Consider the following 12,829-nt stretch of genomic DNA (forward strand, 5'->3'; position numbering starts at 1 on the left):
GGAGCGTTGCTTCAATTGTTGCTTCTGTGTCCCTGAACGAGAGACGTGAGGGGACAGCGAAAGTGACGTGAAGGAAACGGTAGCGACATTGAGCGGAAAAGCCCTCAGGCCGCGCCCATGCACCACTTTTTAATCAAAGGCTGCGGTGAGGTAAGGGGCTGGACGGGGTGTGTCAGTGGCAGAGTATCATCACAGCAGCCTGCTCTGTCAGTCCTGATTCGGGAGTGTGGTGCTGGAAAAGCGCAGCAGGTCAGGCAGCGGGAGAGCCGACATTATGGACATAAGCCCTTCATCAGGGCCTCTCCTACTCCTGATGGTGACTGCAGGTCAGTCTAGCCCGGCCTAATCCCTCTGGCACACCCGAATCTGTGCCAATCAGCCCAGAATGCCCGCCACTGGTTAAATTTATCCATCGTTTTGTTTAAGCAGCACTGTGTGTCCTTCCCTGGTCAGAATGTTCTCTGTCGCAGTGTTACAGTCCCTGCTTCAAAGACTCCCAACGCCTGATGCACCACTGAGGGCGTACTACACTGCCAGAGGAGAGATCTACACAAAATATATTGTAAGTCCCGTCCACCCTCATAAACCCCAGCGCCAACTTTTCGACAATGGGCGATGGGATCTGCCAGGAGGGTCGGGTGCAACCCCCAAACTCCTCGCTGCTGTCCCTCGCTCCATGTACACACCGATAATGCCCGGTCCAACGAACCCGCCCACCTTTCAAGCTGTTGTGACAGATGGATGAATGGGTCCCCAACTAAAAGGAGGGAGGCCAAGCCTTAGTGCGGTGCAGGAGGTGGTGGTTGGGTAACGGAGTTTGCTTTATCTCTACCAGCCCTTCTGCCCCCATGTCGGTTACTCCCCAGGCACCACCCTCGCACGCCTGCCCACTCACCTTGTCATATTCCTCTTGCCCCTGTAGCTCCTTGGCGATGTATTTGATGGCGTCCACAGCTCCTTTCAGATCTGGGGGCAATACCATTTGGGGAACAAGGCCGTTTATGTATCTGTTTATCTCAGGAAACAGGTGGCTTGGGGGCAAATCCACTCTGTGGGGAGGGAAGAACAGTTGATGCCAGGGTTTCCCAAGAGTGGTGTTGGTGACCAGTCAGGTTGCGATGGTGGTCATGGAGCCCTGGCTGTGTAATAACCGCGATACCCCCACACCCTGACAGCACCTTCCCACCCATCCCTCTGATACCTCTGAATGGGGGGAGGGGGTCACAACAATCTTCTAGCCTCCAAATAGGGTCACATGGGGAAAGGTTTGGGGAATGCTGGGTTACACCATCTTCATGGGGTTGGGATGGAGGGATAGGGGATGGGGTTCAGGGCAAATAATGGGCAGAATCCCAGCTGGGTCATCAACTTCCCAACAGAAATTAGACATCATTTCTCGGACCCAATGGATAAAAAAACATTTGATCATAAGATTATGAGAGCAGAATTAGGCTATTGAGTCTGCTGCACTATTCAGTTATGGCTGACATGTTTCTCAAACCCATTCTTCTGCCTTCTCCCTGTAATCCTCAATTCCCTGTACTAAACAAGACCCTATGTGTCGAAGATGAGGGAGAATTTCCATGTTACTGATGATTATGTCTGCAGTAAGTGTGTTTGGTTGCGAATCCTATCAGATCGCATGGACCATTTGGAGCAGCAATGAGGAATTTACAGGAGCTAAGGGGTGTGATGCATGGCAGTTAGAGGAAGGGAGAACAAATCGCAGACGCGGTCAGGCAGATGGGTTACCACCAGGAAAGGTAGGAGAGGGAGACAGGGAGTGCAGATATCTCCTGGGGCTATCCCCATCTCCAACAAGTATTCTTCTGCCTTCTCCCTGTAATCCTCAATTCCCTGTACTAAACAAGACCCTAGATGTCGAAGATGAGGGAGAATTTCCGTGTTACTGATGATGATGTCTGCAGTAAGTGTGTTTGGTTGCGAATCCTATCAGATTGCATGGACCATTTCGAGTGGCAGTGAGTGGTAATGAGGAATTTACAGGAGCTAAGGGGTGTGATGCATGGCAGTTAGAGGAAGGGAGAAAAAAAATCGCAGACGCAGTCAGGCAGATGGGTTACCACCAGGAAAGGTAGGAGAGGGAGACAGGTAGTGCAGATATCTCCTGGGGCTATCCCCATCTCCAACAAGTATGCTGTTTTGGCAAGTATAAGGGGTGATGGACTCTCAGAGGGGAATGTAGCGCAAACAGCCAAGTTTCTGGTTGGCTCTAATGTAATGAGGGGTAGGTCGGGTTCCAAGCGATCGATTGTGATAGGGGACACTATAATCAGAGGTACAGACAAACATTTTTGTGGCCAATGGCGAGAAATCAGAATGGTGTGTTGTCTCTCTAGTGCCAGGATTCAGGATCTCTCAGAGAGAGCGCAGAATGTTCTCAAAGAGGAGAGGGACCGTCGGGAGGTTGTTGAACACACCGGAACCAACGCCATGGGAAGGGAAAAGGATGAGATTCTGGAGGAAGTTAGGCAGGAATTTGAAAAGGAGGTCCTCAAGGGGCAGCACGGTGGCACAGTGGTTAGCACTGCTGCCTCACAGCACCTGAGACCCGGGTTCAATTCCCGCCTCAGGTGACTGTGTGGAGTTTGCACGTTCTCCCTGTGTCTGCGTGGGTTTCCTCCGGGTGCTCCGGTTTCCTCCCACAGTCCAAAGATGTGCGGGTCAGGTGAATTGGCCGTGCTAAATTGCCTGTAGTGTTAGGTAAGGGGTAAATGTAGGGGTATGGGTGGGTTGCGCTTCGGCGGGTTGGTGTGAACTTGTTGGGCCGAAGGGCCTGTTTCCACACTGTAAGTCTAATCTAATCTAAAAGGATAGTAATATCTGGATTACGCTCAGTGCTACGAGCTAGTGAGGGCAGGAATAGGAGAATAGAGCAGATGAATGCATGGCTGAGGAGCTGGTGTATGGGAGAAGGATTCCCATTTTTGGATCACTAGAATCTCTTCTGGGGTAGAATTGACCTGTACAAGAAGGACAGATTGCACCTAAATTGGAAGGGGACTAATATACTGGCAGGGAAATTTGCTAGAGCTGCTCAGGGGGATTTAAGCTAGTAAGGTGGGGGGGTGGGACCCAGGGAGATAGTGAGGAAAGAGATCAATCTGAGATGGGTATAGTTGGGTAAAGGCGCAAGTCAAAACAGTCAGGGCAGGTAGGAACGTGGTCAGACTGATAAATTACACTGCATTTATTTCAACAAGGAGGAGGTAAGGACTGCAGATGCTGGAGATCAGAGTTGAGAGAGCGTGGTGCTGGAAAAGCGCAGCAGGTCAGGCAGCATCCGAGGGGCAGGAGAATCAACGTTTTGGGCATAAGCCCTTCATCAGGAATGAGGCTTGTGGGCCAAGGGGGTAGAGAGATAAATGGGAGGGGGGTGGCTCTAGGGGGAAGGTAACTGAGAGTGTGATGGGTGGATGGAGGTGAGGGGTGATGGGTGACAGGTCGGAGAGGAGGGTGGAGTGGATGGGCGGGAAGGATGATGGACAGGTCATGAGGGTGGTGTCGAGCTGGAAGCTTGGAACTGGGATAAGGTGGGGGGAGGGGAGATGAGGAAACTGGTGAAGTCCACATTAATTCCGCATGGTTGGAGGGTCCGAGGCAGAAGATGAGGCGTTCTTCCACCAGGTTCAGTGGTTAGCACTGCTGCCTCACAGCACCCAGGACCCAGGTTCGATTCCAGCTTCGAGCTACTGTGTGGAGTTTGCACATTCTCCCCGTGTTTGTGTGGGTGTTACTCCAGGTACTCCAGTTTCCTTCCACAGTCCAAAGTGCTGTGAGGCAGCACGCCGGTGTGGTGGAGGCTGGTACCATTACACCATTTAAAAGGCATCTGGATGGGGACACGAATAGGAAGGGTTTAGAGGGACATGGGCAAGTGCTGACAAATGGGACTAGATTGGGTTGGGATATCTGGTCGGCATGGACGGGTCGGACCGAAGGGTCTGTTTCCGTGCCGTATACTCAATGGTTCTGTCAGGAGTTGAACAGCCTTACTCAGAGATAACCTCAGGGTCAGTGTATCTGTTCACCGAGCTCAGAGATACTCCAGATCGGAATCTCCATGTGCAGGGAGCAGGACTGTGTAGGTCAGGACAAATTGGCCCAACCAGTCCACATTGACATTCCAAAACGTAACCCACCCAGACCCATTCCCCAACCTTATTATCCTTTATTTAACCTTGAATAATGCACCTAACCTGCACATCCCTGGGTACTATGGGTAATTTAGCACGGCCAATCCACCCTAACTTGCACATCCCTGAGCACTATGGGTAATTTAGCATGGCCAATCCACCCTAACCTGTATATCCCTGGGCACTATGGGTAATTTAGCACGGCCAATCCCCCCTAACCTGCACATCCCTGAGCACTATGGGTAATTTAGCATGGCCAATCCTCCCTAACCTGCACATCCCTGGGCACTATGGGTAATTTAGCATGGTCAATCCCCCCCTAACCTGCACATCCCTGGGCACTATGGGTAATTTAGCATGGCCAATCCCCCCCTAACCTGCACATCCCTGGGCACTATGGGTAATTTAGCACAGCCAATCCACCCTAACCTGCACATCTCTGAGCACTATGGGTAATTTAGCATGGCCAATCCTCCCTAACCTGCACATCCCTGGGCACTATGAGACAATTTAGCATGGCCAATCCACCCTAACCTGCACAATGTTGGACTGCGGGAGGAAACCAGAGCACCCAGAGGAAACTCTCGCAGACACTGGGTGAATGTGGGTCCCTGGTGCTGTGAGGCAGCATGCCAGTGTGGTGGAGGCTGGTACCATTACACCATTTAAAAGGCATCTGGATGGGGACACGAATAGGAAGGGTTTAGAGGGACATGGGCAAGTGCTGACAAATGGGACTAGATTGGGTTGGGATATCTGGTCGGCATGGACGGGTCGGACCGAAGGGTCTGTTTCCGTGCCGTATACTCAATGGTTCTGTCAGGAGTTGAACAGCCTTACTCAGAGATAACCTCAGGGTCAGTGTATCTGTTCACCGAGCTCAGAGATACTCCAGATCGGAATCTCCATGTGCAGGGAGCAGGACTGGCTTAAAACATGCAGTAACGTTACGCCGACCTGGAATTCACTCTCCACGTGGAGGAGGGGTGGGGGTACGGAGATGGAGACGACCCAGGATTTTTAAAGGAAATAGGACAGACAATAAACCTGCGGAAAAGGGGAGGGAATGAGATTGCGTCAGAGGCTCGGCATGCACTTGATGGGCCGATCGGCCTATTTCTGTGCTGCAAGGAGTTGGGGATTGAAGCCCAGTTCAGGTCGGGGATTGGTGAACAAACGCCTTCTTGATGACCAACTCGAAATGATCTGTGGGTCATTTTTCTCCCCCCCCCAGGTAGAGCCCTCACAGCTGAGCTCAAGGCTAACCAAGGTAAGTACACGAGAGTGTGACAGAAAAGGGCGAGAGAACGAGAGCGGGTACATGGGGGTCCACCATGATTGTGCAGAGGGTACCTCATGTTCGCCTTCAGGTTGTTCAAGTCCATGGCAGGTTTTCGGATGAAGTATTCGTCGGTGACACGGCTCAGAGCCACACGTTTCTCACTCTCTGAGGCCTCCACTTTAGGCCTCTGGATCCTCAGGTACTTGGGTAACACTTGGATGAAAATCTGAAGGGGAGGGAGCAAGAGATACAGAAAGAGTCACACCACACATCTCTATTGTTACAATCTGCGTCTGTGTGGCACCTTTAACATCATAAAACATCCCAGGAGTGACTATCGAACAGAAGTTGACAATGAGCCACAGAAGGCGAGGTCAAGGGTCACAGGCTTGGCCAAAAATGTCAACAGTAAGGAGCATCTTAAGGGAAGCAGAGAATTTGGATAGATTAGATTAGATTACTTACAGTGTGGAAACAGGCCCTTCGGCCCAACAAGTCCATACTGACCCGCTGAAGCGCAACCAACCTACATTTACCCCTTACCTAACACCACAGGCAATTTAGCACGGCCAATTCACCCTGACCCGCACATCTTTGTGACTGTGGGAGGAAACCGGAGCACCCGGAGGAAACCCACGCAGACACGGGGAGAACGTGCAAACTCCACACAGACAGTCGCCTGAGGTGGGAATTGAACCTGGGTTCCTGGCGCTGTGAGGCAGCAGTGCTAACCACTGTGCCACCGTGCCGCCCACTAGGGATAAGGGAGGATATTATAGATTGGCGGTCAGTACTCCAGGACAGAGCAAGTGGAACAACAGATCTACTGCTCACGCTGTTAGTGACTAAAATAAGTTCCAAATCACACAACGCCAGGTTATAGTCCAACAGGTAGAATTGGAAGCGCTAGCTTTCGGAGCGACGCTCCTTCATCACAACCACCCAATAAAGGAGCAGAGCTCCGAAAGCTAGTGCTCCCAAATAAACCTGTTGGACTATAACCTGGTGTTGTGGGATTTGGTACTTTGTCCACCCCAGTCCAACATCGCCATCTCCAAATCATAAAACAAGTTCCTAAGTCCAGGTCTCTCTCTCTCCTCTCTCACACTCTGTGTGTCTCTCTCTGCCTGTATCTCTCCATCTGTCTGTGTCTTTGTTCATCTCTGCCGTGTGTGTGTGTGTGTGTGTGTGTGTGTGTGTGTGTGTCTCCCCTCTATTAATCAGAAACACACTGCTTCAGATGGTGAGAGCGAGGGTGTTGAAGGATGAAAGGAAATCATTCAGTCACTCCAGACCTCCAGAGAGATCAAACAGAAAAGGGAGGGGAGGTGGAGTGAGTGAGACAGAGAGAGAGAGAGAGAGAGTGTATTTTTGCACGAGGAAATAAAAGAGTTGACAGAGATAGAGAACAAGAGAGGAACTGAAAGAGAAAATAAGAGAATGAAGGAGAGAAACTGAGAGGTACAGGGTCAGAAACAGTTAAAAAGAACGAACGAGTGAAGGAAGGAGACGGAGAAAGCTAGAGGAAGGATGAGGGTGACAGAGTGCTGGGGGAGGAGAGCGGGGGAGAAAGAGGGAGGATGAGAGAGGGAGAGACAGTGTGACAGAGAGAGAGAGAGAGAGAACGTGCAGAAATACCCTGCTGCAGGCTTGTGAGGCACCCACTCCCTCCACCAATAAAGGCTCAGTAACAGCTGTGTCTACTGTCTACAGGATACGCTGCAGAAATTCACCCCAGATCATTACGCAGGACCTTCCAAACCCACAGCCACCTCCTGTCCGAAAGGACAAGGGCAGGCAGATCCAGGGGAACACCACAACCTGCAAGATCTCCTTCCGAGCCACTCACCATCCTGACTTTGTAAATATATCACAGTCCCTTCACTGTTGCTAGGTCAAATTCCTGGACCCCCCTCCCTCCCCCACTCGGGGCGGCACCGTTAGCACTGCTGCCTCACGGCGTCAGGGACCTGGGTTCGATTCCACCCTCAGGCGACTGACTGTGTGGAGTTTGCACGTTCTCCCCGTGTCTGCGTGGGTTTCCTCTGGGTGCTCCGGTTTCCTCCCACAGTCCAAAGATGCGCGGGTCAGGTGAATTGGCCATGCTAAATTGTCCCATAGTGCCCAGGGATGTGCAGGTTAGGGTGAATTGGCCGTGCTAAATTGCCCCATAGTGCCCAGGGATGTGCGGGTTAGGGTGGATTGGCCGTGCTAAATTGCCCCATAGTGCCCAGGGATGTGCGGGTTAGGGTGGATTGGCCGTGCTAAATTGCCCCATAGTGCCCAGGGATGTGCGGGTTAGGGTGGATTGGCCGTGCTAAATTGCCCCATAGTGCCCAGGGATGTGCGGGTTAGGGTGGATTGGCCGTGCTAAATTGCCCCATAGTGCCCAGGGATGTGCGGGTTGGGGTGGATTGGCCGTGCTAAATTGCCCCATAGTGCCCAGGGATGTGCAGGTTAGGGTGGATTGACCATGCTAAATTGCCCCACAGTGTTCAGGGATGTGCAGGTTGGGGTGGATTGGCCGTGATAAATTACCCCATAGTGCCCAGGGATGTGCAGGTTGGGGTGGATTGGCCGTGATAAATTGCCCCATAGTGCCCAGGGATGTGCAGGTTGGGGTGGATTGGCCGTGCTAAATTGCCCCACAGTGTTCAGGTTAGGTGCATCAGTCAGGGGTAAATATAGGACAGTATGGGTCTGGATGGGTTACCCTGCCGAGGGTCAGTGTGTCGGGCCTGTTCCCACTCTGTCGGGATTGTGCGATTCTAAGAGCATCATGGGTCAACCTGCAGCACGTAGACGTCAACAGCTCACCACCCCGTCCTCCAGGCCAACCAGGGATTGGCAGTTAGTGCTGACCCCAGCCAGCGATGCCCACAACCCCCCCGAGTGAAGTGAAGAAGAGTGTGTACGGGTACCTGTCTGACCCAGTGGGGCATGGCGTGTGTGGTTGGGGAACGGTGATGAAGGTTTAAGACCACCACACTGAGGATGACCGAGAAGGTGACGAGAATCATGGTGAACATCAGGTAGTTGACGATGATGGGGACCCCCAATGAGGTCTCTGGGACCTTGTCAGCCAGCAACAGCAGGAAGACAGTGAGGGCCAGCAGGACGGAGATTGAGAGCGTCATCTTCTCACCTGGAGGGAGGAAGGGAGGGTCACAGTCCCTGATTCACACTGCTCTCAAATCCCGCCCAACCCCCCATCTCCTTCCTTCCCTCACAAAGACCTGCTCCGTACTCTCCCACTCTCCAACCTGCACAGTCTCCCCTGAGTAGGGGGGGGCGGGTCAATAGCCAGGAGGAACGGTTTGGAGAAAGTGAGCGCTGCAGATCAACGCCGAAGACCGCGGTGCTGGAAAAGCACAGGCAGCGTCCGAGGGGGAGGAGAGTCGATGTTTCAGCCACGAGCCCTGCCGGGAGGGGATTCGAGGAAGGTGACGAGAATCTGGAACTCGCTGCCTGCGTGGCTGGGAAGAGGCAGAAACCTCCATTCACCAGAGACTCTCGCTGATGGTGTCACCTCGTCATGGTGACGAAATGTCTGAAAACACACCTTCCAGCTCAGCGAGCTACCCTACATCTGAGCTACAAATCTGCTCAAAGAACCGCTAACCTTTAAAGAAGTGTTTAGGTGTTCACTTGAAGAACCATAGCATACAAGGGTAGAGGCTAGGATCAAGGGGCACAGTTGTAGTGTCCTCTAAGCTAGGAGGCCCAGGTTCAAGTCTCACCTGCTCCAGAGGAGTCTCCTAACGGCTCTGACATGCAGGTCAGGTGCTAGAAGATAGGATTAGCACTGGCAGATGCTTGATCACCTCTGTAATGGACCAAAGGGTCTCCGTATGTTCAACAACTCTATAACTTCCCCTCTCTCTCTATCTCCTAAGATTCACATCATTATTGTCCTGCCCCCAAGACTGAGCCCATTATCCTGACAGATGGACCTCATGCCAGACCTGAGGGGTGGGTGGGTGGGGAAAGGGGTTCGTTACCTGCATCAGGAGGGAGGTAGAACACCAAGATGGCTAAAATACTGATGAGGACACAGGGAATGATGATGTTCACGATGTAGAAGAGGGGCTTGCGCTGGATGATGAGGTAAAAGGTGATGTCCTCATAGCTTGGGTCGTGACTCAGCACGTTCTTGCGTGAGGGTTTGTGCTGGATTTGCCACTCGCCGTTCTCTGTTGGGATTCAGCCACATACAAACAGGAACACACCCCACACAGACCCATATACACACAGGGACACACCCCACACAGACCCATATACACACAGGGACACACCCCACACAAACCCATATACACACAGGGACACACCCCACACAGACCCATATACACACAGGGACACACCCCACACAAACCCATATATACACAGGGACACACCCCCACACAAACCCACATACACACAGGGACACACCCCACACAAACCCACATACACACAGGGACACACCCCACACAGACCCATATACACACAGGGACACACCCCCACACAAACCCACATACACACAGGGACACACCCCACACAGACCCACATACACACAGGGACACACCCCCCACACAAACCCACATACACACAGGGACACACCCCACACAAACCCATATACACACAGGGACACACCCCACACAGACCCACATACACACAGGGACACACCCCCCACACAGACCCATATACACACAGGGACACACCCCACACAAACCCATATACACACAGGGACACACCCCACACAAACCCATATATACACAGGGACACACCCCCACACAGACCCATGTACACACAGGGACACACCCCACACAAACCCATATACACACAGGGACACACCCCCCACAAACCCACATACACACAGGGACACACCCCCCACAAACCCATATACACACAGGGACACACCCCCACACAAACCCACGTACACACAGGGACACCCCCCCACACAGACCCATGTACACACAGGGACACACCCCACACAAACCCATATACACACAGGGACACCCCCCACACAGACCCACGTACACACAGGGACACCCCCCACACAGACCCATATACACACAGGGACACACCCCCACACAAACCCATATACACACAGGGACACCCCCCACACAGACCCATATACACACAGGGACACACCCCCACACAAACCCACGTACACACAGGGACACACCCCCACACAAACCCATGTACACACAGGGACACAGAAACATAGAGACAAAGGAAAAGAAACATGTTATAGATATCCAATTGCAACCCAGAGCACGCCCCCCTCAGCACTCTCCCCAGCGGTGGCATCAGATGGGGTTCAGGGGGTTTGAGAGGTGAGGAGGAGGGGGAATGCTGGAGCAGGGTCAGGGGCATGCAGGGCTTGGATGTGGGGGCTAAATGGGAGAGGAAGGATGGGGGCGAGCATGAATAGTTGCGAGGGGGGGTTGGGGTAGATGGGTGTTGGAGAGGGGGGGGGGGAGGGCAGGAATGAAGGAGTGAGCCTTCCCTCCTTGTGAGGACGTACCAGTGAAGGCGTTCTTGTCGATGATCACCTCTCTGATCTCGTACCTCCCCGAGTTGTCCAGGGAGTGCTCCAGGGTCACCTCCGAGGCATCGTACGTGTAAGATTTGAAAACCATGGTGCAGTTCTGCCAGTCAAAGGGGAAGTACTTGACCTACAACAGGAGTTTGGGAGAGAAAACACGCAACAGGCAAACTGAGGCCAGCCCTGACTCTGAACAGGACCCCGTGGGCTAGCAGGAGACTTGGGCCCTGCCTTTACATCGCAAGAGCTGTCCGCACGCTGCGGTCCATTCAGCCCTCTCACTCCTGTTGTGCTCTCCCACTGCGTCTCACGCTCCCCCCCTCACCCCCATGACTGTTGCGGACTGGATGGGTGCAAGGGGCACCCCCACCCCAGGGCCAGGCTATGAACGGTCTCCCACCGCCCCCTCCCCTCCCCCCACCCCCACCCCAGGGCCAGGCTATGAACGGTCTCCCACCGCCCCCTCCCCTCCCCCCACCCCCACCCCAGGGCCAGGCTATGAACGGTCTCCCACCGCCCCCTCCCCTCCCCCCACCCCCACCCCAGGGCCAGGCTATGAACGGTCTCCCACCGCCCCCTCCCCTCCCCCCACCCCCACCCCAGGGCCAGGCTATGAACGGTCTCCCACCGCCCCCACCCCAGGGCCAGGCTATGAACGGTCTCCCACCGCCCCCTCCCCTCCCCCCACCCCCACCCCAGGGCCAGGCTTTGAACGGTCTCCCACCGCCCCCTACCCCCCACTGGGAAGAGGGTTTGCCCACCCACCCCGCCCGCCATGACACCTGCGAGGTGAACGATGACCTTTCTCCCTAAACACTCCCCACAGCAGCAGCAGCCCCCGAGTCATCCCCGTCAGGAGATAGGGGTCAGGGTGGGGCTGACGGGGAGGGGGAGGGGGAGGTGCAGACGGACTGGGAGGGGGGGGCATGTGGGAAAAGAAGGGAAGTGGGAGGGGGACGGATGAGGTTGGAGGGGGTGAGGGGGATAGGGAGGGGGAGGGGGTGAGGAGGACTGGGAGAGGGATGGAGGGGGTGAGGGGGACTGGGAGGGGGATGGAGTGAGGGGGACTGGGAGAGGGATGGAGGGGCTGAGGGGGACTGGGAGGGGTTGGGGGGTGAGGGGGGCAGGGAGTGGGAAGGGGTGAGGGGGACTGGGAGGGGGAGGGGGTGAGGGGGACTGGGGGAGGGATGGAAGGGGTGAGGGGGACTGGGAGGGGGAGGGGGTGGGGTATGATGTGAGGAAGAGGGGAGTGGGACTGGGAGGGGGGTTGAGGGGGACTGGAGGGAGTGAGGGGACTGGGGGGTAGAGTGGGACTGGGGAGGGGGGTGGAGGGGGTGAGGGGACTGGGAGGGGGGGTGAGGGGACTGGGTAGAGGGTGTGGGGGTGGGGTGAAGGGACTGGGGGATCGAGTGGGACTGGGGTGAGACGGGGAGGGGACTGGAGGGAGGGGGTGGGATGTGAGGTAGAGGGGAGGGGGCAGGGCCAATGCACTGGGCCTAGCTCTCATGCTCCTTATACACAAACCCATGGCCTGGACGGAGAACTGTCTGACCCCGTGTGCCCCGCATCTCAATTCCAGGGGAATTTCGAATCCCGTGTTCCTGGGATGGCGAATGCGCGGACACAGAACCGGCCGGGAGTGGGAAGGAGGGAGGGGTAACTTACCCTGATGGCACAGGAGCTTCGGTAGATGGCAGGGGGGAGCCAGCTGACCACGCCAGTGTGCTGTACCAACACATTAACTAGCAGTGCCACTTCGAAATTACCATCATTGCTGTAATGAGATAGAGAAAACCAGGAAGCTGCTGAGTAATACGGTGAACGGGCAGGAGAGAGGAGGAAACACAGCAGAAGTCTGGACAA

The 12,829-nt window shown here is 54.5% G+C and overlaps 1 protein-coding gene across 2 annotated transcripts in view; it reads right to left on the reverse strand.

The window, feature by feature from the left end:
• chrnb1 (cholinergic receptor, nicotinic, beta 1 (muscle)) overlaps positions 1-12,829 on the reverse strand; it is a 58,414-nt gene that overhangs the window by 4,145 nt on the left and 41,440 nt on the right. Inside the window, exons 5-10 of one of the 2 annotated variants that reach the window (XM_060854590.1) lie at positions 12,632-12,740; positions 10,946-11,069; positions 9,441-9,632; positions 8,361-8,584; positions 5,511-5,665; positions 896-1,049 (exon numbers count right to left, since the gene is read on the reverse strand). In XM_060854590.1, coding sequence (XP_060710573.1) covers positions 896-1,049; positions 5,511-5,665; positions 8,361-8,584; positions 9,441-9,632; positions 10,946-11,069; positions 12,632-12,740 — 958 coding nt within the window. Of the gene's footprint in view, positions 1-895; positions 1,050-5,510; positions 5,666-8,360; positions 8,585-9,440; positions 9,633-10,945; positions 11,097-12,631; positions 12,741-12,829 lie in introns of both variants that reach the window. The other variant, XM_060854589.1, reaches the window with a different exon arrangement.

This window comes from Hemiscyllium ocellatum, chromosome 44 (assembly GCF_020745735.1).
Source record: "Hemiscyllium ocellatum isolate sHemOce1 chromosome 44, sHemOce1.pat.X.cur, whole genome shotgun sequence".
Classification (NCBI taxonomy): Eukaryota; Metazoa; Chordata; class Chondrichthyes; order Orectolobiformes; family Hemiscylliidae; genus Hemiscyllium; species Hemiscyllium ocellatum.